Source organism: Leptonychotes weddellii, chromosome 15, assembly GCF_054177405.1.
Source record: "Leptonychotes weddellii isolate Sample4059 chromosome 15, ASM5417740v2, whole genome shotgun sequence".
Classification (NCBI taxonomy): Eukaryota; Metazoa; Chordata; class Mammalia; order Carnivora; family Phocidae; genus Leptonychotes; species Leptonychotes weddellii.
The window spans coordinates 1,762,842-1,788,580 of record NC_138383.1 but is presented as its reverse complement, the minus strand read 5'-3'; the positions used below and the strand labels follow the sequence as shown (position 1 = coordinate 1,788,580).

Genomic DNA, 25,739 nt, shown 5'->3' with positions numbered 1-25,739 from the left:
GGAGAGATACAGACCCTAGAAGCGCACCAGACAGTGTCCGCAGAGCTCACCATCCAGCGGGGGGCTCAGGGCCGTAGAGCTGTTCGCAAGGACGGCCTGAGCTCACTAGCCCGTGGGTCCTTCGTCGGAGCTGAGGGACCAGACACCCAGTGAGAGGTTGGCCCCCTCTCCCGCAAGGCCAGCACGTAGTGGGCAGTCAGTAGACGCCTGTGGGCGGACAGTAGTTCAAAGAGGAGAGGGCCCTCAGCGATCCGGAGATTGGAGCCTGTGCGTGCTTCAAAGGGGAGGGGGTGTCGGTCAGGGGCGAGGAATGCGAGTGACGCTCTGCTCCCGAGTCTGTCTGTGCCCAGCAGCCTTCCACCAAAGGGAGCGGGCAGTGCAAAGCCTGACTAAACGTGCTCTGTTTGCCAGAGGGAGAGAGGGTACAGCGGGGAAGCCACAGGGAGGAAGGTGGTCAGCCCGGCGTCTGCTGGAAGACTCGTGTCCAGAAGGCTCCTTCTCCTCCTGCAGAAGCCTGTGTAGCATGGGACACCAGCCGCCCACCTCACCTTTGCAGGGTCTGCATGAGAGCGCTGTTCTCCTGCTCTTACAAAGATCCGTTTCACAATTAACCATGGAAGTACAGCAAAACGGTGCAGAACTTTTCAGAAATGCAGATAAACAATAACGATACTGTTATTTGAAGTACTGAGAGAACATAAGAGTTTGCTCACAGACCCAATACCAGGGTATAAAAAGGTCTTCACAGGCTGAGTAGCTGAAGGCAAACGGTCAGAATTCTGTATATAAACCTCAGAGCAGTCCTAAGAAATCACATGTGCAAGTGTGGGATGGGGGAGATTCGCTAGAACACTAGCCTCTGGGGGAAAAGTCAGGGTTGTAGTAAACTGAGCTTGAGTCAACTCTTTCAAATGACGGTTCCAAAAACAGAAAAATTCTAGAGGAAGGAGGGGACAGCCCCTCTCTCGACCTCCTGGGGACATGCAGGATGCAGAATGATGCGTCGGGAGAGGGGCACTTTAAGGGACCAGGATGCTTAGCCTGGAGGGAAGAAGACACTGGATGGCACGGTAACTGTTTTCACATCACTGAAGAGTCGTGAAATTGCCAATGAGTCACACATTTCTGCAGGGCACCAGGGCCATCGGCGGAAGCTTCAGGGACAGCAGTGTTCGCGCAGTGAAGCAGCCCTTGGGGTCAGAGCCCCCCCCAGAACAGGGCCGCGGGAGGCAGGGTGCACGCCAGGCCAGGCCAGGGCTGGGCCACGGGTGGTGTCTCGGGCTCCTCCCGCCCAAGAAGCATGGTTCTTAGTAATGCCGGGAGCGGTGAGAAATCACTGACTTCCCAGGTGGGAAAAAATGCACTGATTTATTAGGGGAACCAAAGGGAAAGGGGGAGGGAGAGAATTCTACATGTACTGAAAGCTAGGACTTTAATTTAGTTTGACTTAGAACGAGGAAGCGCAACAGCAGACGGTTCTCTCCCGCCCGCCCGCCTGTTGATCGAGTAATGCAGAAAGCATGACATTTCAAAAAGAAACTGAAATGTACACGGTGGTTTTATAGCATTGTTGATGTATCCAATTCAGACTTCTTGGGGTGGTGTTTTCTGTATTTTTTCAACAGCTTTATTGCACTATAATTTACGCCCCCACCCGCGGGTTCGGTGGTTTCCGGTGGGTCTTGCAGTCCGTGCTGCCATTTCCACATCCCATTGCAGCTGGGTGTCCGTCGCTGTAACAGGATCCCTCGTGCACACCCGCCGTTAGTCCCATTCCCACCCCCAGCTCCGGACGACCGCTAGGCATTCTCTCCCTGTGAATTTGTTTTTCCCGGTCATCTCACAGAAATGATATCATACAATACGGTCTTTTGTGTCCAGCTTTTTGTTCTGTTTTATTTTTACTTAGCGTAAGGTTTTCAGAGTTCCTTCACGTTGTGGCTCTCACCAGTGTTGTGCTGTTATATTGTGGAGTGGTACCCCACATCACTGATCTGTCTGTCCTCATCACCTGCCGTTCATTCAGTGTGGGGAACGGTGTGGTTGTGAACACCCACGTACAAGTCTTTTGTACATGCAAATTTTCATGTCTCCTGGGTAGACCCCCAGGAGTAGCAGTGCCGAGGCAGATGGTACGTTTGTTTAACTCCTAAGACATTGCTAGTGTCTTCGAGTGGTACCATTTACGCTCTGTTTCTCCGTGTCCTCACCACGTGCATTATCGTCGGCCCATGGTTGTCACTGTTGTTGTGGGCGTGGCAGGGGTCTCCCTGTGGTCCTGACGGGCATGTCACTGAGGGCTCACCAGGGCAAGCATCTTCTCACTTGCCCACTTGCCACTGTGTGTTCTTCCATAGTGTTGCATCTGTTAGTCGCCCGCCTGTGTGCGGGGGGGCCGTTTCACTGAGCTGGGAGAAGTCCTCGTGTACTCCAGATGTCGGTTCTTCTGATATGTGATCTGCAGATATTCTCTCTGAGGCCACCTTTAAGTTACAAACGTGAAAATGCTCTACATGTAACCTAGATTGCTCATAAAATTGTCATGTTTACTGGGGCAGTTCCGGCATTTGGAGTTTAATTTACTTTAAAATGCGTGGGGGGGGGCGGCGCCTGGGTGGCTCAGTCGTTAAGCATCTGCCTTTGGCTCAGGTCATGATCCCAGGGTCCTGGGATCGAGCCCCGCATTGGGCTCCCTGCTCCGCGGGAAGCCTGCTTCTCCCTCTCCCACTCCCCCTGCTTGTGTTCCTGTTCTCACTATCTCTCTCTCTGTGTCAAATAAATAAATAAAATCTTTAAAAAAATAAAATAAAATGCGTAGGGGGGGTTGTAATAAGTAGGAGCGGCTCTGTTTCCTGGGCCCTTACTGTGTTCAGGGTTGTGTGCTAACTTGTTCGGTGTTAATTCATCGCACTTTTCTGTCTCCCATGGAGTTCGGCGGGATCCCTGCAGCGACTGCGTCTCAGGGAGGTTAAGTAACGTGCCTGAAGTCACACAGCTCTACATGGCGGACCCTGGAGGATTCACACCCAGGTCTGTCCGGTCCCGTCCCCTTGTCTCTGTGCTGCGTGTAACGTCGAAGAATTGTTGATGTCCTGCAGGTCCGTGTGCAGATGTTTCAGAGGCAGGAAAGTTCATTCTGACTGGGGACATATGAGGAAAGGTCTTACGAGGGAGGTGGCGTGAGTTTTATACGTCAAGGTGTCTGGTCTCCAAAAGCAGATTAGACGTGGACAGAATGAAATGAGGGGCTGTGTGTGGGGTGGAAGGAGTGACCGGTCAGCCCAGCCAGGGCACCGGGGCCTGGGAGGCAGCAGAGCTAGAACTCATGTCTATTCAGTGCACCTCTGCCGGGAAGGCCTCAGAGGACAGCTAGCCTAGAACATCAAGAACAAGTACCATTTGATTGTATTTGGAAACCGTTGTTTTTTGATGCTTTGATAAACTCACAGGAAGAGACGGAATTTAGACAAGGCTACCAGTAGTCCTGCTCGGCACAAGCTTGCAGTGACCTTGGCATTTTGGTCCCTACCTAGAATGGAAAGATTCTGATCAGCTAAGGAACCAGCAGGGGATGCTGGTAGCAATCTCTGTTAAACAGCAGAGGTATTACATCCAAGTTTACTGCTGAGGAGGTGAGGTCCACCCCTCCACTCCATACCCACCCACCCGCCGCTCCTTCCACCTTCTTTAGACCAGATTTTTACCAAGAAGCTCACGGGTGAGGGTGCCTCAGCATATTCCAGAAGAGACATCTGGAGAGACAGCCAGATAGTAGCTGAGTGCCTCAAGGGGGTAGTGCTCCCTGGATTCATCTGGATCAGGAGGGAAGTACTTCCTGGGACTCATCTGGATTCTGTCTCCTCATTTTAATTATTTATTTTTAAAGATTTTATTTATTTGAGAGAGAGAGAGAGCGCACAGGGGAGGGGAAGAGGCAGGGGGAGGAACAGAGGGAGAAGCAGATCCCTGCTGAGCAGGGAGGCTGATGCAGGGCTCCATTCCAAGACCCTGGGATCATGACCTGAGCCGAAGGCAGACGCTTAACTGACCGAGCCACCCAGGTGCCCCCCCGGGCACCCCCCCTTCCCCCAATTTTATTTATTTATTTAAAGGTTTTATTTATTTATTTGACAGAGAGACACAGTGAGAGGGAATACAAGCAGATGGAGTGGAAGAGGGAGAAGCAGGCTTCCTGATGAGCAGGGAGCCCGATGTGGGACTCGATCCCAGGACCCTGGGACCATGACCTGAGCCGAAGGCAGACACCCAACGACTGAGCCACCCAGGCGCCTCCCCCTAATTTTAGAAGCTGACTTTCCTAAGTATGACAGGCTTTTTAGTAGCTTCCCAGAGAATTCTGCTTGGCGACTGGTCCCACGTGGCTCCCATAACTCTAGCTCTCAGGGAAGGGTCTGTCTGAAGATCAATCTTGACACTAGGACGTCCAGAGAAAATCAGCTCTTTCAGAAATGCTTCAGAAATAAACTTAGGCTCAGATTAATTTCTTAAGAGTTTTGGAACCTGCACTGTTTAATAAAAAACAATCCGTTTTCATTGTGTCACATTTTGAATAAGCAAATGGGATACTGCTCCTTTGCTCTGTTTGATCCCATGTCCCCCTTTGATTTCCGTGTGCAGCCTCCAGAGGGGCTCGCGTTGCTGCAGCTTCAGGGATGGGTCGCAGTTTATCATCCTGTAATGAATTCAGTAGAAGGTAGATTATCTCCAGTGTTGTATTAACTCCTGCTCACCGCTGAGCTGTGGAAATCGTCACTCCTTTTCCTCCAGAGTTTTAAAATACATTTTTCTTCAATGCCATTTGCTTCCCAAGTAAAGAGTAGCGGGTTTCTAATCCGTGGGAGCTGTTAAGTGCCGGATGAGAGGGGCTGAGGGCGGCAGAATTGCACACATAGACTATTGGATTTAGAGACTCAGTACAGAGTTTTATTTATTTATTTTTTTAATTTTATTTTATTTATTTGAGACAGAGAGAGAGCACAAGAGAGGGTAGGGAGAGAGAGGGAGAAGCAGACTCCCTGCCGAGCAGGGAACCCGATGCGGAACTCGATCCCAGGACTCCGGGATCATGACCTGAGCCGAAGGCAGACGCCTAACGACTGAGCCACCCAGGCGCCCTCAGTACAGAGTTTTAAAAATCATTAGAAAACAAGCTGCCTGTGTGGGTTTAAAAAAAAAAAAAAGTCAGCCAGCTATTTAGAGGTAGAATTGTGTGATTTTCTGATCTCTAACATCCCTGGGGAGCTATGTTCACCATCAAACCATTTTGATAATCCTGAGCTGATAGCCTCCTGGGGAAATTAACAAGAGCTTCATTTAAGTCCATATTTTTAAACTGCAGGTCATGGTTTATTAGTGGCTATGAAATCAGTTTGGTGGGCCACAACCTCCGTTAAAAAAGAAAAAAAGAAAATATCATTGTTTTCCCAGTAACACAAATGTTCTTTACTTCTATTGTTTGAATATGTATATTCACCTATGGTTAGATTAGATTAGATTACTACATTACCATGCAAAATGCATTTCTTTTACTGGGAGTAGTTTTACAAGTCTGAAAGCCTCTACTGTTTACTGGGGACCTGGGCACACCAAATCCTTAATCGTCCAACTTTGGGTTGGACTCCAACCTCAGTGCTACTGAGATCATCCCTTTCTGTTTGCAGTCCCAAATCCCTGTTCTGCCATTCCCTGATGTCCTGCTAGGCTTTCCTGTGACCTGTCCCATTGCTAGAGAAGTTGCTGATACATGTATCTCAATTTCCTCCTCTCATTCAGAAACAGATTTTGACAATTTATTGCCATTTTACTTTAAATTAAAAGCCTATTCCCCCTGTTGACCACACGCTTTGCCCTTCAAAACTACAGAAGGACAAATTAGCCATAACCGAGTCCCCCTTCGTGGTGGAATGAATGGAATCTTTGAGAAATGTCACTCTTCGTCTCGGATGATGCCTTTGCCCTAAAGTCCGCTCGGCGGGATAGTTGGGTAGCTGTCTTTCGGTTAGTGTTTGCAAGAGTGTATGTTTTTCATCCTTAATATATTTAAGCAGGTATTTTAATATGTTTCTGAATATTGTATTTAAGGTGTATCTGTTTTAAGCAGGACATAGCTGACTTTTGGTTTTAGATTTAAACTGAGAATTGCTGACTTTAATTGAAGTTATCTAGTCTTTTTTATAGTTAGTGTAATAATTGGCATACTGGAGTTGAAATCTGTTCGCTTTCTTGTTTTCCCCCATTTCTTTTTTTCCGTCTTGCTTTCTCCTCCTCCACTCCCCTCTTTTGGGTTGATTTAGCAATTTTACTCCTTTCTCCCCCTCTGTCGGCTTGTCAACTCTATGTTCTTTTCCTGCACATGAACGGCTACTGCAGAGCAGTGGCCGACTTTTGTGTTTTCTGTTATGGGCCAGATGGTACACACATCAGACTTTGCAAGCCATGTAAAGTCTCTGTCATGTGTTCTTAGTGTCAGCTTTAAAATCGTAAAGACCATTATTACCTCATGGGCCAAACAAAGAAACAAACAAAAAACACAGGCCGCTGGCTGGATTTGGCCCTCAGACCATAGTCTTGGTGACCCCCGGCTTATTAAACTCAAATCTAAATTAGTACTTTCATGACTTCCCAGGTGATACGAGGACCTGAGTACAAACGCCATTTACTCATTTCCTGACGTGTGTACAATTACTGTCACATATGTTCATTCTCCATATATTATCTGCACAAATGCTACTAATACTCTGTAGTTAATACTCCCTGATGTTTACACCTTCCGTTGCCCATCACTCCTTCCTGCATCTCAATCTGAGAGCATTTCTCTTTACCTAAAGAACTCCCTTTAGTGCAGGTTTGCCAGTGAAAAATTCTGTTTTTATTGTTTGAAAATGCCATAATTTCCCCTTCATTTGATTTTTCATTTTAAAATCATCATTGTTGAACTGCAGCTTACATTCCGTTCAGTTTGATGAGTTTGGGCAGATTTACATGCCCATAGGACCACCTTCACTCAAAACGTATCCCGGAATTTCTCTTGTACCTCATCCCGATTAATCCTCCGCCCTAGCTCCCAAGCCCAGGCAACCACTGATCTGCTTTTCCTTATCATACCTTAAATTTATCTTTTCTAGAGCTACATATGAATAGAAAATTATAATGGATTCTTTTGTGTCTAGCTCTTCCTTCTCACTACAGTGCCTTTGAGACTTTCCCATGCTCGATTTATCGGTAATTCGCTTCCTTTTAGTGTAAGCAGCACTCCATCGTATGTGTCACAGCCCTTTTATCCATCCACCTCTTGATGGACAGCCGACCTGCTACAGATATTGATGTACTAGTCCTTGTGTGTAAATAAGTATTCGTTTCCCCAGGATAGATACGTAGAGGTGGAATGGCCGGGTCATCTGGCAGGTGTGCGTTAAACTTTATCAGAAACTTCTCAGCTATTTTCCACAGTGATCCGCCAGTTTACATTCCTGCCAGTAATGCGTGAGTGTGCCAGGCACTTGACATTCGCATCAACACTGCTATTCCTAGTGGATGTGTAGTGCTATATCCTGTTTATTTTTTTTTTAAGATTTTATTTATTTGAGAGACAGAGAACACGAGCAAGGGGGAGGGGCAGAGGGAGAAGCAGACTCCCCGCTGAGCAGGGAGCCCAATGTGGGACTCGATCCTGGGATCCTGAGATCATGACCTGAGCTGAAGGCAGACGCTTTACTGACTGAGCCTCCCAGGCGCCCCTATCCTGTGGTTTTAATTTACATTTGCCTAATAACTAATATGCTGAGCAGCTTTTCATGTGCTGTTGGCCATTAATTTATATTCCTTAATACAATGTATATTCATGTTTCTTGCCAATGTTTTAATTGTGTTGTTTGTCTTCAAGAGCCCTTTATATATGTTGGATGAGTCATTGTCAGCTCTCTGTCTTTGATCAGTCTGGCTTGTGTTTTCATTTATACAACAGTATTCTAGGAGCAGAAGCATTTCATTTTGATAAAATCTGATTTAATACTTTTTTTCTTTCACATTTTATATACTTTCTGTGTTGCGCCTAAGAAGGCTTTGCCTACCCCGGGGTTGTGACGATTTTCTCCTATTTTTTCTAAGATTATAGTTTTAACTTTTATGTGTAAGTTTATGGTCCATTTCTTTCTTTTTTTTTTTTTTTTTTTTAAGATTTTATTTATTTATTTGACAGAGACCCAGCAAGAGAGGGAACACAAGCAGGGGGAGTGGGAGAGGGAGAAGCAGGCTTCCCACTGAGCAGGGAGCCCGATGCGGGGCTCAATCCCAGGACCCTGGGATCATGACCTGAGCCAAAAGCAGATGCTTAACGACTGAGCCACCCAGGCGCCCCTACGGTCCATTTCGATTTAATTTTTGCACGTGGTGTGCGGTGAGAGTCAAGGGTCACTTTTTCCATATGGGTGTCCAGTTGTTCCAACACCACTGTGGAAAGACTGTTCTCCCCATCGAAACAGTGCCTTGGACAGAAAGCATTTGGCCGTACCTGGGGAGCTCTTTTGCCCTGTGCAGTTACATTGATCTTGATGCCAGTACCACACCATCTTGATTATTGTCGCTTTATTGTAAATCTTCTCCTCTTCTTGGATTTTGGCAGTTTTATTTTGTTGTGTTTCTCTGGGCATTCTTTGTATTTGTCCTGCTTTATGACTATAGCATTTCTTGAGCCTGAGTGCTATGGACTGAATTGTGATCCCCCAAAATTCCTATGTTGAAACCCTAACTCCCAACGTGATAGTATTTGGAGGTGGGCCTGTAGGAGATGAAGTCCTGATAGGATCAGTGCCCTGTGACAAGAAGAAGAGACACAGCAGCGCTCTCTCCCCGCCATATTGAGGACACAGCATGAAGGCCACAGGCCATAAGCCAGGGAAAGGGTCCTCACCAGGACTGCTCACGCTGGCACCCTGATCGTGGACTTCCAGTCTCCAGAGCTGTGTGAGAATGAAATTTAGTTAAGCCAGGAGGTCTGGTATTTTGCAGCCCACACAGACCGGGGCACTACGCCTCAACATCTTTCATCAGCTGCAGAAAATTCTCTTTGAAGATTGCTTCTGTCCCATTCCCTCTGTCCTCTCCTTTTCGGACTCCAACAGGTTATTTTAGATCTTTTCATTATATCCACTGTATGTATGTCCCAACGTTTCATCTCTTTATGTCTAATTCTGAGTACTTTTTCTGACCCATCTTTCATTCCTCTCTTCAGGGTTGTCTCATCTGCTCTTTAGCCCATGTATCGAGTGACTAATATGGATGTTTACATGTTCCTGAAGTTCTAGAGTTTCCAGGCTTTATGTTACCGTTTCTGATTCTCTGCCAAGCCTTCCTTTGACTTTTAATTTCTCGAACATACTGGGTAAACTTACTGTGATGTTCGTGTCTGATGTCACCGCTGTATGGATCCTTTGCCCATTTCCTTCCCTTAGCAGTTAGTTTTCTGGGTTTCAAGCATAAACTTAGTTTCCCAGTACGTGCCTGGTTACTTCTGATTGAACACGGCAAACTGAAAGTGGAAAGTGTGCAGGGTTTGGATGCTTTGGGGCTGTGAGGTCTGGGTTACTTCCAGTTCCTCCTTGGGGTCCCAGCTCAGCGCTCTACCTCCTTACGGCCCTCAACCCCAGCGTCTGCCCTCCAGCCCCATGGGCACTACACTCGGCTCAATGTCCTGACCCCCCACCCCACCCCCCCGTCCTGCTTTGGGATCGCCAGACACCTCGGAGAGAGCTAGCCCCAAATGCCAGTTGATGCCCTGGGCTTCCCTCTCTGGTCTTGGCCCCACGGTTCCCCGCAGGCTTGCCAGCCTTCCTTTGCCTTCAGGAAGGCTGCCAGCCACACACATGCAGCCTGTCTAGTTCTCAGTGGGGGGACGCGAGTCACCTAACCTGCCGTTGCCACCCAGGGAACTCGTGACGCCACCCAAACCTGAAGCGATGACTGGAGCCTCACGCCCCAGGGTTTGCAGATGTGATTTGGGGCCTGGCTGACTCAGCTCTTCAGGTAGTGCCGCAGTGGCCGTGTGGCCGGCTCTCCAAGTCCGTGGGGAGAACTGCGGCTCTGCAGCTGGGCCTTCTGTGCTCACACAGTCGTGGTCCAGTCCCCAGCTGGGCTTTCTCCCAGCGGCCCGTCTCCATCCTTCCCTTCCGCCGGCTCAGACCCCGTCTTGCAGCGCAGGCAAAGGAAAGACTTCCCTTCTGGCTGTGAGACTGCAGACACGCAGAGCAGTCCCAGAGATCATGCTCGAAACCGTGGGTTTCACGCACATGAGGGGGTTGCTTGAAGCCTGTGGATGGCTAGCATGAACGGCACTTGACAAAGAAATCGGACGATAGTAGAGTGTTGAATTGTACACAATTCTAAGTAAGGCGAGATTGGAAAAGAGTATTATAGGTATGTGGCTGGATTTGGTTCAGGAGAAGGTCAGCGTGTGGAAAATGCTCTCACAAAACGTACTGTCCAGAAACGTACTGTCCAGAACAATGGTTCCCAACCTCACTCCGCGGGGCGTTCTGTGCCCGCGCAGCTGTATTTTTATAACACATGCGGTTGTAGACATGGATATCCTGTGGATATGTGTGACTTTGTTTCCCACCCAGCCCTCGGTGATTGAGGAAAGGCTCGCGCACAGGACACACTCCCGGGGCCTCCCCTCCCACAGCCCCTCAGGCCGGGAGCCGCTGCTTGGTGCGTGTGGCCCTTGTCCTGCTAAATATCTAGCTGCAGGGTACCGGCCTGCTATTCAGAACAGAAACTGCTCGGTTCATGGCCCCATTTTCTTAGTCGTGGAGGTTTTTTACGCAACAGCTCACTTGTAGGAAATGAACCAGCCCGAGGCTCTCTGCACTGTCGTTTTCATGAGGCTGTTTCAAGTAGAGGAAGTAGAGGTGCGTCCTGCTTTATTTGAATTGAATGTGAGAGGATGTAAATTTATAATACAGTTTTAAACTCTCTTCCATTTTCAGGAAAACTCGCTGTAGCCTTTCTCTTACTAAAGAAAACGAAAGTTATTTTTCTTCATTATGCAAGTCGTGTGTTTTCAGCATAGATGTATTATTAAGTACAGATAAGCAAAGAGAATTTAAATCATTTATAATCTCCACCATACTAAGATTATCACTGTTAGTGCTCTGGTGCATATTTGCCTTTCCAGGCCTTTTTTTCTAAGTGTTTTTGTGGGTATTTTTAACAAAAATGTAGCATCCCTTTACATAGTATTATTTCAGTGCATTCAGAATTACTTGATTTTGTGCATAAAGAGAGGATGGTCACCAGAATGTTTCCAGTGGTTCTTAAATGATAGAATTCGGGATGATTTGTGTTATCTTCATATCACTTGAGTATTTTTAGTGAGTTTGTATCATTTTCTTGCAAACCATAGTTTTTCACTTAACGTTTTATTTACACAGAGCTTGCGATCACTCAGGAGGGATTCATTTCTTCGCTCATCAAATATGGATGGAGCAACTGTTATACATTAGCAGCTGGTGCTGAGCACTGGGTGAGCACCGCTCTCCCGACGGCTCCTGCCCATTGAGGACAGGCTGGGTGGTAGCTTCCGTGTCTGGCGGAGGCGTCTGTGGAGTTCTGTGGGAGTCTCAGCAGCAACCCCCAGGCCTGGGGGGGGCCCCCAGGATGCTGTCTGCGAGCAGGCCAACTGGAGGACTCTCGGTGCTCCCTAAGCCAGGAGAGCAGGAGGGTGGTCTGCACAGGTTTGGGGGCTCATGGACCATTTGAAAACAGCAAGTTGCACATGGCTGGAATGTGGTATATTTAGTGAAAGAGAAAGCTCAGGAGAAACAGAAAGTAGCCCAAGAAGGGTAAATACAAGCAAGACACAACATCTCCCCCATGCCCCTGTGCTGGTTGTGTGTGGGATGCAGACACTACACACCTGTGGGGGACACAGGTTTGTGGGGGGGGTGGCGGGGGTAGGGGCAGGGAAGGAAGCCAGCCGTGGCGCAGACCAGACCCACACTGATTGTGGACCATGGGTCACCCTGTGGAAGCACCGCAGACTGGGGAGGACCACGCCACAGCTGGGAGACCCCATCCTGAAAGCTGCGATGGGCCCTGGGTGCCTGATGCCACCCTCATCCCTGCCCAGCAGCCAGGCCTTCTTGAGGCGTCTGAGCAGGGCAGTTCCATGTCAGCCACACAACCCGTAAGGACCTCAGAGAGCCGCCGGTGTAGGGACATTTTTTAAAGAGGAGGGTGCCCTGAATCACATTTGTGGGCTGTTGGGGTCATGCTTGCTGAGTGTTTAGCGCTCTGCCCAACACTGTAAGGTGATCAATTCATATCAAGGAAATCTATTATCTAGATTGTGAATCGATGGTGAATTGGTAAAAGGAACAAAGGTGAGTCACTGGTGGAATGCCGAAGAAAGTAAATGAAGATGCAGGGCATCGTTCAGTTCCAACTAAAAAGGGGCTCAACCAAGGCTGCCTTGGGCAAGAACGTCTTTACGGACAGTGAAGGTGGAGCTTTGCTTGTAAAGACGGAGCCGGGACCAGCACAAGGAGGGCAGGGAGGCACTCCAGGTGGGGCACGGAGCGCCCTGAGCAGGTGGAAGGAGGCAGAGTTCTGTCAAGCTGCGAGGTGATGGACCTGCCCAGAGGGATGGGGGAGAAGCAACTGGGAACCAGTTTCCAAGTTTAATGTGTCAAGTTGGGCAGTGATCGGTGGTTTGAAGCCAAGTGGGAACGTTCTGCTTGACTCCACTGCAGTGCTTTTGCCCTCACAGAGGCCGTCTCGGGGGAGATGGGCAGCAGGAGGCCAGGGAGCGGCCAGCCCCACTCACTCAGCCCGCAGAGCTCTGCTTTCCTTTGTTCCGCGTGAGATCTGTGGAAGTAGAGGTAGCTACTCCGTCGTTGAGAACGCTGCAGTAGCAAAGAGAACCCACGGGGTCTTGACCACAGGTATGCTAAGGGCCATTACCCCACATAGTGTGCACCCGAGCAGACGAGCCTGGGTCCAGAAAGCCACACGGCAGCACAAGGCAGATGGAATCCGGAAAGGTGAGCCGCCCTAGGCTGGGGGTTGGAGAGCAGATGAGCTGTGTTTCTGAGAGAATTTGTGTGGCCCCTGAAGTCAGGACAGGATCTAGGGAACGACGGGGGTAGTAATGGCGGTGAGCTGTGAAGACAGGTGAGCAGAGGTTAGGGAAGGAGGCAGATGGACAGACACCGAGACCCGGAAAGACTGCCCATAATGACTGGTGGGTTTTCTGGGGTATGGATTTTTATGTTATCTTGTTTTCCTCTGGACAACAGAAGGACCCTGCAGGTGTTTGGCAGAGACAGCTAGGAGTGGAGGCCAAGAGACTGGGAAAGACAGAGGGAGCGGGGAGGTGCCCCAGTGCAGTCCGCGTGCTCACCTCCTCGGCAGGATGGTGCGGATTTGTGCACTTTCTTAGTCCTCGGGGCCCATCAGGGCAGCATGAGAACACGGCCTGTGCCATCTCCACCAGGTCGAGGGTCTGGGGTGGCCAGAAGATGATGGCCAGGCTGGGGCTGGCCGTGTCAGAGGCTAAGTGACACATATCTGGTGTGGGGACCATGGTACTGATTGCCAAGATGGCGGACGGTAGGAAGACAGGTGTCAGGGAGGGAGAACGTGGTCCAAGAGGAAGGGCATAGTCTGGCATTCCAGAGCTGGTCTGGTACTTCCAGGCCTCCTAAAAATCAGGGTGTGTATACTGAAGTGCAGTCACCGTATACGAGGCTGGGGGCTGGAGTTTGCTGGTGATGACCTGGGTATGCAAACCCCGGAGCATCATTTCTGGCAAGAATGGTAAAGCTGTAGGGGGGCCCAGGTGTTGGGGGACATGCAGTGGCTGATGTCAGCGGAGACGCAGGGCTGGAGGGAGGGCCGTGCATTCTTCAGGGATGTACCTGCTGGCTGCTGTGTCCCCTTCTGAAGTGTGGCCCATCTTATTTTAGTCCCTGTTTTGCATGTAAGGTCAGGCTCCGTGACCCGGAGCAGGGAAACCGATGCTAGAAGTTTCCCAGACACAGCACGGCTGGGACTAGAGGCTGGCTTTTCTCATCTCCCAGTTCAGTGATCTGTTCCTAAACTACAGCTTTTATGCTTTTCTCACAAAAGTTAGTCCTTGATTAACATTGTGGATTTAAATTTTAAAAGAACCACCTTGATTATTAATGCAACTCTTTGGGGGTTTGAAGGAACTCTGTAATGAAATGTGGTCTTGGGTTTTGACATTCTTTACTACGCTCTGATACGGAAAGGAAAACAGAAACAAAAAGTTTCTGAAGTGATTTAATTCTCAGTGACATGACAAGTGAGGGAAGTTGACTCAGCCCCATTCTGCCATCCCAAGTATGCACACCCGTCTTCTGCGTGGAGAAGATGCTTCTTGGATTCATGGGTGGATGGGTCGGTTTGAAAGATCCCTAGGTCGGTCTGAGATCCGTCTGCAGACAGCTTTGCCTCTGGTTTCACAATGAGCTTAGTGAAAAGAGATCAATGGGATCCAGGTGATGGTAGTGGGAGCCTACTTTTGCACTCATCTGCTGGTGGTTGTCAGAAGCTGCAGATTTTTTTAAATACCTAAATACGCATTGACCCTAGTCTGACAAGGATTGGTCTCTGTTTGTCCCAGTGGCTTGGCCGCCCACCCACCAAGCTCAGTGCTGCTGGGAGTGCATCGTTCCTTTACCCAAGGGATCAGACCCAGAGGAACCAGCTTGAGCCACCTCGTCTTGAGTCAGGACGTACTGGCTCATGTCAGTGATGCACTTGGTCCGGGTTTGGAAATAGACCTTGGTCAGACTCATCCAAGAGCGCAGTCCTTTTGCCCACCAGCTGCCTGCTCCCCCGGCGTGAGCACCAGGGGCTCGGGGTGGGGAGGCGAGGGAACGGGGGTTTGGCTTGCTCCCTGTTGCTCCAGTGGGGTGCACACCGTGCCGCAGGTATGACTGTGCACATGAGACAGGAAGAGCCTCCCCACAGTCGTATCTCGAGGCTTTGTCTTCTGTCTCCCTTCCTGCATGGCCTGTGTGGTGATGACTATATGGTATTTGTCTTGCTTCCTTACATAATGTTATGAAGTACACATTTTCCCATATTGTTGAAATATTCATAAGCTACAGTCTGCTAGCTTCTAGTAATTTCATGTGGTGGTTTTGTAATTTACTTACTCATTTCTCTCATTTTGGTAACATTGCTAGTTTCTGACTTTTCACCCCTGTAAATAAAACACTGCATGTCTTGTGTCCCCGTTCCTTGTGTCCAGTTTAGGGTTGATTTCTGGAAGCAGACTTGCTGAGGTGGCCTTCAGAAGTCTGTCCTTTCCAGACAGGTGGTCCTGGCTCCGCGCCCAGAGCGTTGTCGGGGGCTGGCGCATCCCTGACTTGTGCTGTCCAGTGGTCGGGTTGGGCTTTTTCTTCTCGTGTGCTGACTTGTCCAAAGCGGGGGTGAAGGCAAGCAACGCTTCCCTTAGGCCACCTTGCTGGAAGGCCTGTTGTGCGACATGGCCCAGCCTCTGGTGGATGCACCTGTGGGGTGTTAGTCCAGTGAAGATGCTGCACCCAGGATGGCATGTGAGTCCAAAATCTGAAATCTAGTTCTGAATAGGTTTGTTTTTGATGTTGAACAGATTAATGTTTGTGTAGTCAAGAACTTGGCTGGCACAGAGGTAAGGCCTGTACTGTTCCTGACAGGAGCATCATTGTTTGGGGTGGGGGCTGGCCACATGCGGTCATCTCAGGATGGGGGCCCACACCACTAGAGAGGGGAACAGGTGACTTCAGCTGGGGGCTTGAGTGTGGTGTCCGTCTACCTCGAGGCAGATCCAGCTCGTGGGCAGCCAGGCGGCCAACCAGGGCTCCGAGGTGGACACCAAGGCCCCAGCCCCCCACCCTGCCCCCTGGCTGGCAGAGCGCCATGCATGTTGTCACATGTGGATGCTGGGAGGGGACGTGAAAGCCCCACCTTTGGTACTTTTCCTGGACTCTGCCCCGCGCGTCCCTTTCTGGACTGGCTCAAATGTCTCTCTGTATTTCTCTCTAATAAACCATAATCACAAGTGTAACAGCTTTCACTGAGCTCTGAGAGTCCTTCGTGGTTTTGGGAACCCGTGGAAGTTGGTGTCAGAGTTGGGGACGTGCCCTCCACTTTGCGGTTTGGCGAACTCTGAATACATTAACAAAGAGAGAACCCGTGACGCGACATCATAGATCACCGTTTTCTCAAGTGCTTGCTCCTTGCACACTTCAGCTGTTGTGTGTCTGCTGGTCCTAGACAGCAGGGCCTCAGCCTCTGAATGCGGCCCTTCAGGTGCGCCACGTTCTGTCCCCGAACCACCCCATGGAGAGGGCAGGCGGTGCCTTCAGCAAGAGTGAAAGGTACAGTGTTACTGCTGAATGTTGCTGCTGGTGAGCTTGTGAATGATCCTATTTAAAAAGGTTTCGGGGGCGCCTGGGTGGCTCAGTTGGTTAAGCGACTGCCTTCGGCTCAGGTCATGATCCTGGAGTCCCGGGATCGAGTCCCACATCGGGCTCCCTGCTCGGCGGGAAGTCTGCTTCTCCCTCTGACCCTCCCCCCCCCATGCTCTCTCTCTCTCTCAAATAAATAAATAAAATCTTTAATAAAATAAAATAAAAAATAAAAAGGTTTCGGTGCATGTGTTCCTTCCCAGATGCAGGACCCAAGCCATGAGCTAATCTGTCTGGGCTCTATGCCCACCCTCTGGCCCTCACAAAGCCCCCTCCCCCCCGTCATCCCCTAGTGCCATGTTCCTTCTGGGGCAGTGACCCAGGTGTCTGCACTGGCACTTGTGGGCCGAGAAGGAGGACGCCAGTCACATGCCTTCCTGCACTGTTTGCTTGGATTTCATCAATATTTTCTCTTGGGAGGTGCACCCCGTGCTCGCCTCGCTGCTGCTTGTTGAGGGGTAGGGTGTTTGCTGTGCTGTGCTTTGCTGCTCACAGATCTTGCCTTCCTGGTCCAGGGCCGAGGGCAGTCCACCTGGCCACCTGGCATGTGCTCTCCTTTTGCAAGAGCGTGGGGTGGAGAAAGGAACTGCCCTGCAGGATGAGAAAGGGAGACAGTCCTGTTGTCCTTGTGCCAAGTGTTTGCCTGGAGACCTTGACTTCTCTTAAGTGGTGGGAATCCTTAGAGATGCCCAACACACAGAGCCAGTAAAAACTGCTATTGGGACCCTTGGATGGCTCAGCCGGTTGAGCGTCCGACTCTTGGTTTCAGCTCAGGTCATGATCTCAGGGTCCTGGGATCGAGCCCCATGTCTGCTTGAGATTCTTTCTCTCTCTCTTCCCCCCCCGCCCCTCCCCTCTCTCTCTAAAATAAATCTAATTTAAAGAAAACATTCTCTTCCTCTGCCCCCGCTCACACTCTCTCCCTAAATAAACCCTACTTTCTAAGTCAGCCATGCCAGGGCCAGTAGCTTGACTGTGTTTGCAACAGCCTTTCAGTTTAAACAAACTGGAGTCTTCCTGTTGACATACAATTCTTTTTTATTTGGGAAATTTTTTTCAAGACTTCAGACTATTTGAACAATAATGCTGTTTTCAAATATTTTGCTGATCCCTCTTTCTTTTTTTCATGTCTTATCACTAAGCCTACTTGAGGAAATAAGAAGAATTTTTTTATTCCTGAAGGAAAAGGCATTTGGTGGAAGGAGGAGCACACATGTTGCCATCATATGAGGAAGCTTGCGCCACTCAGCGGTGCCTGTTAGGGAGGCAGGCCGCTTGAGCCTCATTCATGCAAAGATGGTGCCATGAAATGGGCTACTATGCTGGAAATTATTCATCTGTTAACTCTTACAAAGAGCAGGAATCACACTTTAGTCTCTGAGCCATTTACTGTGAGCATTTTGCTTTTGGGAGAAAAAAACAAGCGTTTCCTGTCAGATCTAATTAAGTGTGTTACACGCAGAGCCGAGGCCGCTGCCCGCACAAGCACACCTCCGGGCTCTGCCGGACTTGGTCTCCCTCTGGGTGTGGACTCGGCCCACTCCCTCAGCTCCTTGAGTGCGGCCTGCTGCCGTGTCACCTTCTCAGCGAGGCCCCCCTCACCTCCGCCTGCTGCACGCCGCCTGGACCCCGCCCCTCCCACCGCGCTCTTGTGGGCTTTGTCTCTGTGCCCTTCCAGCTGTGCTTGGTTACGGCTTCTTGTCTGTCCTCCCCAGCGGACCGTGAGCCCCACCCACTACATGCCAGCGCTAGAACAGCACTTGGCCCTAGAGTAGGTGCTCAGAGATTTGATGAGTGAACGGAAGGTAAGTTGACCTCAGAGGACGAGCTCTCCTTCCACAGCAGTCCGGTTGAAAGTGCACTTCCGCACCCTGGAGCCACGGGGCCGGGCGGGATGTGGAATGGAAGAATGGCCCGGGTTCCTCTGTAGCAGATGCCAGGGGCTGCCCTTTGGGCCCTTCCATACCCATCTCTTGTACGCAGAAACCACAAGAGTGGTGTGTGGAGCCACAGGGTCTGTTCCATACATCGGGGGTACCCGAGGGGAGGGAGGTGAGGATGGAGAATGCGCTCTAAGAGGTGAGGCTGTTCTCCCAGCAGCAAGCCTCCCCTGCCTCTGCTCCGAGCTTTTTGTCTCCCTCGCCTCTTTTCTTTCCACCATCTCCTCTCTCCCCCCGTCTGCAGTAGCCGGGACTCTCTGGATGGTCACTAATGAAAGCACACTGTGTCTCCTAGGATTCCCGGCCGGCTGAATGACCGGAGGACCCCTCTGGGAGAACTGAACTGGATCTTCACGGCAATCACAGACACCATCGCATGGAATGTGCTCCCTCGGGGTGAGGTTGCCCGGGCCGGGCAGGGGCAGGGGAGGGCTGCTGCCTTGCAGTTGGGAGATGCTGGCCCTTGGAATGAGGGAGGCGAAACGGAAGCAAGGAGGCCTTGTCAGTGGGGAAAGCTGAGGGGACAGGAGGAGGAGGAGGCAAGAGCCTCCAGAGGTTTCCGTTAGTCACCACGGGTCAGGCACCACGAACAGTGTGGACACTAAGCCCCACCTGAGCTTTCACTCGACATTAGTGTATTCTTTTCTAGGTGGACTCAGGACTCACTTTTCTTCATAAAAATAGGCATGACGATCCAGATTTTTTAAAACCAGATTTCTTAAAACCAGCTGTTATGAGACTTGTATTTTTTTCATTAATGACTGGCTGGGGTTTGGTGTTTGTACTTAATGCATGTGAATGTGTGTGTATCACCAATGGGAAAAGTGCCTATTAGGCCAACCTGCTTGTAAAAAATTCTGATGGAAGTAAATTTGTGTATTTGGCTTTAAACGCTAGATGTGAGTCACTGAAGATACCTTTTTCTGTTTTATCTGCCCTCAGATCTCTTCCAAAAGCTCTTCAGACAGGACCTGTTGGTGGCTAGTCTGTTTCGAAATTTTCTCCTGGCAGAAAGGATCATGAGGTCCTATAACTGCACCCCCGTCAGCAGCCCACGCCTGCCCCCCACTTACATGCACGCAATGTGGTAAGTGTCCTGGCCAGGCTGTACCCAACGATGCGACGTTCTCTAAATGGCTTGGTTTCTGTCCATCTCTACGGTAGGACAAGTTTAATGGAATTACATGAAGCAAAATAGGAAGACTTGCCACCAACTTGGAGACCCAAGTGGTGTTAACAAGTAGGTAAAGTCCTCTCTAAAGCTTTCAGCAAATGGGAAACGTGTCTCCTTCGGGGCGCAGGTGCCTTGGAGGGTCTTTGAAGATGGAGCTGGACAAGCACCCCCAGATGTAACCGATCCTGTAACTCGGGGCAGGAGAGGCTCGTACGTGAGCTTCTAACCCTGCAGGGACCAGTACTGAGAGGAGAAACTGCCGGCGGGGTTATGAAGTACGTCAGATTTCTCCACCTGATTAAGACTGTTGGACTCGTGACCAGCTAACGTGGGTGCTTATGTCACAGAAGCACACACACGTGCACACACCGCACACGGGTGAGGTCTTCATGACCATTGATCATAGTCCCCCCAAATGGGACTGTTGCTGCTTATGCTCCTAGTAAGAGTGGTAACAAGGGTACTGCTGTGAATTGTCTTTAATTCATGTATCGTATCAGAAGGCGTCGGTTCCTTCCTGTTTCCTCGTTTTTGTACCACGAGCAGTTTGGAGCAGTACGAAAACGGGGTGATAGCAGAGGAGAAGTGAGTCTGAGTTGTGTCCGTCCATGGGAGAAACCCTAATGCAGATATTTAAAAACAGCATATGACTCATGGTGTATTTTCATGGCCAGGCTTGTTTCCGCTAGTGATTTTTTTTTTTAATACGTGCATGACCGCTTTCCCCTGACACTGAAAACCTGGAGAACTAAGGACAGGTTTGTGGACTCACTGCCCTCCTCCACTGAAGGGAAATCAGGAAGGAATATCCTCCTCTGTGAGGTAAATCGGGGCGTGCTGTGCTGGGCAGAGCAGCGGACTATACACAGAGAGTTGGAACATGCATCATCCGCACCTGCTTCCAGAGTTTATAGAGTAAAGCAGCGCGGCCATGGGAGGCACAGGCCAGGGCAGAATCACTGTGCGTCAAGGAGGTCGTGTGCGCACAGAATGGTGGAGCGCAGTTCTGCTCCCACTGCTCCACGGGCCGGAATTGGGAGGGTGCTCGAAGCCCTTCCTGGTACGTAGAGTGAATCGTTAGAGTAAAGACTGACGTTTCTGGAAGATTGGATCCTCAAAACAGCCTTCTCCCTTAAGAAAAGTGATGTCTTGAATCCTGTCTCTTTCTTCTGAACCAGGTTTTTGTAAAACATTTATTATTAAAAAAAGGGAAGAAAAGGGAAAAAAAACCACATGGGGTCAGTGCCACGTGTGGTCTTGGGAGGAAAACTGGGGAAGCCATAAGAAATGGGCACCACACCAGCTGCCCAGTGACATGCCCTCCAGGCCACAGGGCCCCGTGGGCCGAGCGGGTTCCTTGTGAGATGGAGACGTGAGTGGGCGCAAGGCACTGACTGTCAGAGGGAAGTGGCCTGCGTCCTCCTGTCCCCTTCTACCCGAGCCCTAGCACAGCTCCCCAGTGTGTTCCTGTTAGCGCACGCTTCTCTGGCTGTAGAAACACCTCCTGTAAGATAGGCTCAGTGGCATGGAGTAAAAACCCCGTCGTGCTAGAGAAGATGGCAAAGACCAGGACCAGAGCAGTGAGCAGACTGCGCGGACGGGGCCGGAGTGAGGGCGGCCGGGGAAGGAGGCAGGTGCAGACGGCCAGGCTCCACTCATCTTCACTGATGCCTTTCCCCAGGATTGGCCTCTTAGCATGTTTCTGAACTTGGGAGCTTGTGTAAGAACTGCTTAAGGTCCAGAATTTAGACGTGATCGTGATCCCACCATCACTGTTAAGGATACCTTTTCTTGCTGGCACCAAAGGCTGGGAATATGGCCCTTTCTCCTGCGAAGTTAGCTCCTGTGAATCTCATAAAGCATGTGTATTTATGTGTTGTGCACAGAAACGTGAATGATACAGCGATCCACAGAGCCCCAGGTGAAGGTGGGGAGAGCCTCGCGGTATTCTGAGGCAGGTGGAATGCTAGCAGCCATCTCTGTACACCCGGGCTGTCCCCCTCTCTTGGTCTGGCCTCCCTGAGCACTTCAGGCCCCTGTGCGGCTAGAACATACCCTGAAGCCTGGGTCTCGAAGCTCACTCAGCCTTCACGGTCCCCCATCGTGCAGAGCGTCCTCTGGCCTGCTGCCCTCCTGCTCCCTGTCAGGTGGATTCCAGCTGTGGCAGGTTGGACTCGCACCAGAGCTGGTGCTTGGCACCAGGTGCTGTTGGGGAGTGCTCCCAGACCAGACCTGGCACGGGAGGCGGCAGGGTTGGGCAGAGAGGAAAGTCAACCGGCAGCACGGTCTTGGCGGCCCCACTGAGCCGACCCTTGACCCTGTGCTGCTCAGAGGGTGGGGTGACCCTTCAGAACAGTTCTCGTCATCCTGAGAGGGCCATGCCGCTGTGCTGGGCTACCGCTATCTTATGGGTCCTTTCTGAGAGGCGGAAGCGTGAAGTGAAATTGGGTCTCCTCGAGGCCTCCAACTTCCTGTCTCCTGTCCAGCCTGTTTCCTTAAAGCACATACTCTTTCCTCATCCAGAAAAATGAGCCTCTTTCCAGTTGGTTCTATGGCGCTTGTCACCAGAACCTACGAGGTCTGTCACAGGGACCACAGGACGGTCCAGCTCCCACCAGCTGCTTGGAGTGAATTTTGTTCACATGAGCGTGTCCATAGAAGTCAGATTGTGACAGTGCCATCCCAGTGCTCCCAAGCTGAGGACAGACGCCGCCCTGCCGCCTTGTGATCGTCCCATGGAAGGAGTCCCTCCAGCGGGAAAAGAGGGAGGGGATAGAGATACACCTCCTCTCTCGCCCTCCCTCCTCCTTACTCTCCAGCCTGTTTTGCTGTGCGTTATGGTCTTCCATAATGTAGTTCAATAGACATTTTTGGAGGAAAGATTTAAGGTAAAAGCAAGCCAGGGAGGAGAAGCGTAAGCACTCCTTGGTGGCTGCCGACGGTGGGCCTCGCTGTCTCCAGCAGCTCTGGGCCCCAGTATGGAGGACCCTGTGGACCGGCTGTGGCTGGTGGGTTTGGTTTTCCCTTCATGGCCAAGGGAACTTAGGTGCTTTGGACTTTTTTTCCTTTTCTCTTTGAACCCGAACCTTAAGTATGTATCTTGTGCGCCCTTCTGGTGTTTCACGTGAAAGGAAGAAGCCATTTTGTCAGCTCTCCACCTGGTGGGAAGGGACAGGTGAGGCGTCCGTGGCTCCCACTGAACTCAGGCTTAGCACAGGAAGGGTGACTAAAAGCCAGGGCCCCTGTGCCAAAATGAAAGGGAACACAGGAACCAGCCGACAAACTAAATGCATGTTGTGAGAAAGCCTGTTGGCTGTTTCTCCAACGGATGCAGTCTTCTATTTAGAAATAGCAATCCTGCAGTCTGAAGAAGAGTCACGGAGTATATTCATTACCTGTTGCTGAACAGCCACACTCCTGCACGTTGTGTGGCTTAAAGCACACATGGTTATGATGTTTCTGTGGGGCGGGGGGCTGGTCTGCCGGGGGCCTCCCCAGGCTGCAAGGACCCACAGTCCCTGCCACGTGGAGTCCCCTGTGAGCCTCGAGCCTCCTCAGCCAGCAAGGGCACGGCAGTCTTACACGCTTTGACATAGCATTGGGGACAGCGTCCCCTTTGCTGAATTTTGTTAGAAGTCAGTCCCAGGCCCGTCCGAGGGGCACCCGGGAGGCAGGCATCCTGGCGGCCACCGTCAGAGTTTGCAGCATGAGCAGCATCTTACTGCAGGCAGACAGCTGGAGAGTCCGTGGGAATTATGTGCAGAAGGCAGGGTGTGGGCGGGTGACAGGATGGTGTGTCGTGGTCTTTACTGAGGCAGAGACACAGACAAGTCACAGCAGAAGATCAAAAGGTGCTGGATATAAAAATAATCACACCAGTGACGTCCTATGGGTCATATGTTGTAAATGCTTTCCATGTACTAAGTCATGCCCCTCGCGACAGACATGTTATTGCCAACAGCCCCATTTTGCAGGTGAGCACGTGAGACGCAGGGAGGTGAGCAAGTAGCCACACGGTGGGCCCGGCCATGACCGACGGGCAGTGCAGGCCCAGATGGCTGTGCGCGGACTCGTCAGTACGTATGTGTACATGCACGCAGGCTTCTAGATGTGTGACAGGGACGCGGGTAGACACCGGGTAGTCACAGTATCTCCGTCATCTGTCAGGAAGCTGTCATGGTGGAGGAGTGGCCCTGGGCCCTGCTGGGTGAGGCAGGGCGGCTGGATTCCACCAGAAGGACCTTGCTGCCCAAATCCCTTCTGTAGTTCACATTCAGCTCAGCCCCCTCCCATGCCGGGGTTCAGCCAGCCTCACCTGCGGGGACAGAGCTCTGGGCCTCTTCCTTCAGCTGGACATTGGAAGTGGCCTGGCATCAGCAACCATTCTGGAATCTGATTTGTCTTGCCGTGTCCTACCCATGAATGCCTTGGAACCACCCGACCCTGCACCTCTGCCCTCGGTCGTGGCCTTGCTGGCCTCAGGCTCCCTGGTCCCTGCCCCTGCCTGTGCCGTCCACTTTGCATCCTCCTGTCCCAGCTCAGGGGGGTGATTCGGCAGGTGCTGAGGAAAAACCAAGGAACATGAGACATTCTGAAAGATTTTGACAAATCCATTTGTCAGAATTTTAGAAGGGAGAAATGAGACTAACCCTGGTACCTAACAGAGCAGGTGTGTAATTAAGGTACGTGTACTTGAAAGAGCGTAAGCACTCTTAAAATCATGTTTGTGGAAATTATTTACTAGTAGGCAAAATGTGTTAGGTGACAAGAGCAGATCCCAAGCTGTAGCAACAACAGAATCCCATCCCCCTTACGATATATATCATGTGCAGAGAAAAAGAACAGAGTGGCGACCTGGGGCTGGGCCAGTGGTGGGGCGCCTGGGCCTTGGAGCAGAGGGCGGGCTCTCCATTTTAAAGGTCGGCAGATAATTGCTTTTGTAATTTAAAGTCTGCGTGTAGATTTCTTTTAAGCTTTTGAGACACCAAAAGCTATTTTTTAACAAGTGAGTCATTATAATTAAGGCATTATTTGTCAAAATACAAAACTGGAGATAGAAGAAATGTTGAGTACTTCTTTGCACAAAACATGTGTGACTAGTAGAATCCCTTAAGGTTTGGTGCTGGGACTTGGTCTCACTTGATATGTTTCAAATGTTGTGACAAGAGCTGATTAAAATTCCAAGTTGGAAATCATTCACACACATTAGACTCAGTCCCGAGTTTGTACGGCAAATAGGGTTTTCCTTGAAACAGCCCATTGTGTGGATAGCTTGCACCCCTGCCAAGCACAGGGCACTAGGTGGGCCTCATAAAGGTTTTAAAAAGCCATTCTAGAAAAGTATGAAATAATGCCCAAATGTGTATTGACTGTCAGGTCCTGGGGACCCAGCCTGGGAAAGACCAGCACAGCCTTTGTCATCATGGAGCTTGAACACAGCTGAGGAGCACTCGTAAAGAAAAGCCTTCCTGTGGAGGGATGGGCCCTGGTCAGAAGGAGGCTGGGGGCTCCTTGGCCCTATGCCCTCAGCAGAACCCAAGAGGCTCCTGGTACCAGAGCAAGACAGCCTACTGGGCAGCTTCCCCACAAAGCTTCCGGTCCGCCCGCACCAGCCCTGCCTGGGAGCTCTGAGTCCTGACTCACCTCCCCATACCTGTAGACGTCCTGGCCTGGTCGAGCAGCCCGTGTCCAGTGCGAGTGCGAGTGTCCTGTCTGAGCCCGAGGAGATGGAGGTGGGCAAAGCCCCATGGTGCACTGGGTTTAGATGTGGAGACACCCAAACATCAAAAATGCGGTCTCGCCCCAAAGGGGATTGCAGCCTAGAGAAGGTGCGTGTGCTGCAAGGAAGAGTGCCCATGGCTCACAGAAGCAGGAGGACACGCAGATGATGGAATGCTGGGCCACATCCTGCAGGCGAGAGGAGGGGTGTGGTTGGGAGAGCCGAGAAGTGGAACCCCCCTGGAGCAGGAGGCAGGGGTATGGCTGTGGCCGGAGCTGCAGAGAATGAGCCTCATGTGCTTGTGGCGAGTGGGGCGGGCCAGGAGCCAGGACCCCAGCCGATGATGCGGGAGGAACGGCGTCAGGAGCGGCTGGGATTGAGCAGCATGTTGCGTTGGGGTCCTGGCCGTG

The 25,739-nt window shown here is 50.8% G+C and overlaps 1 protein-coding gene across 7 annotated transcripts in view; it reads left to right on the top strand.

The window, feature by feature from the left end:
- RPTOR (regulatory associated protein of MTOR complex 1) overlaps positions 1 to 25,739 on the top strand; it is a 378,655-nt gene that overhangs the window by 193,068 nt on the left and 159,848 nt on the right. For all 7 annotated transcript variants that reach the window (XR_014140335.1, XM_081804304.1, XM_081804305.1 and 4 more), the window contains 2 exons: positions 18,732 to 18,832; positions 19,379 to 19,523. Coding sequence is in view for 6 of the 7 variants with exons in the window: in XM_081804304.1 (XP_081660430.1) it covers positions 18,732 to 18,832; positions 19,379 to 19,523 (246 nt within the window). In the remaining variant the exon portion in view is untranslated. The remainder of the gene's footprint in view (positions 1 to 18,731; positions 18,833 to 19,378; positions 19,524 to 25,739) is intronic.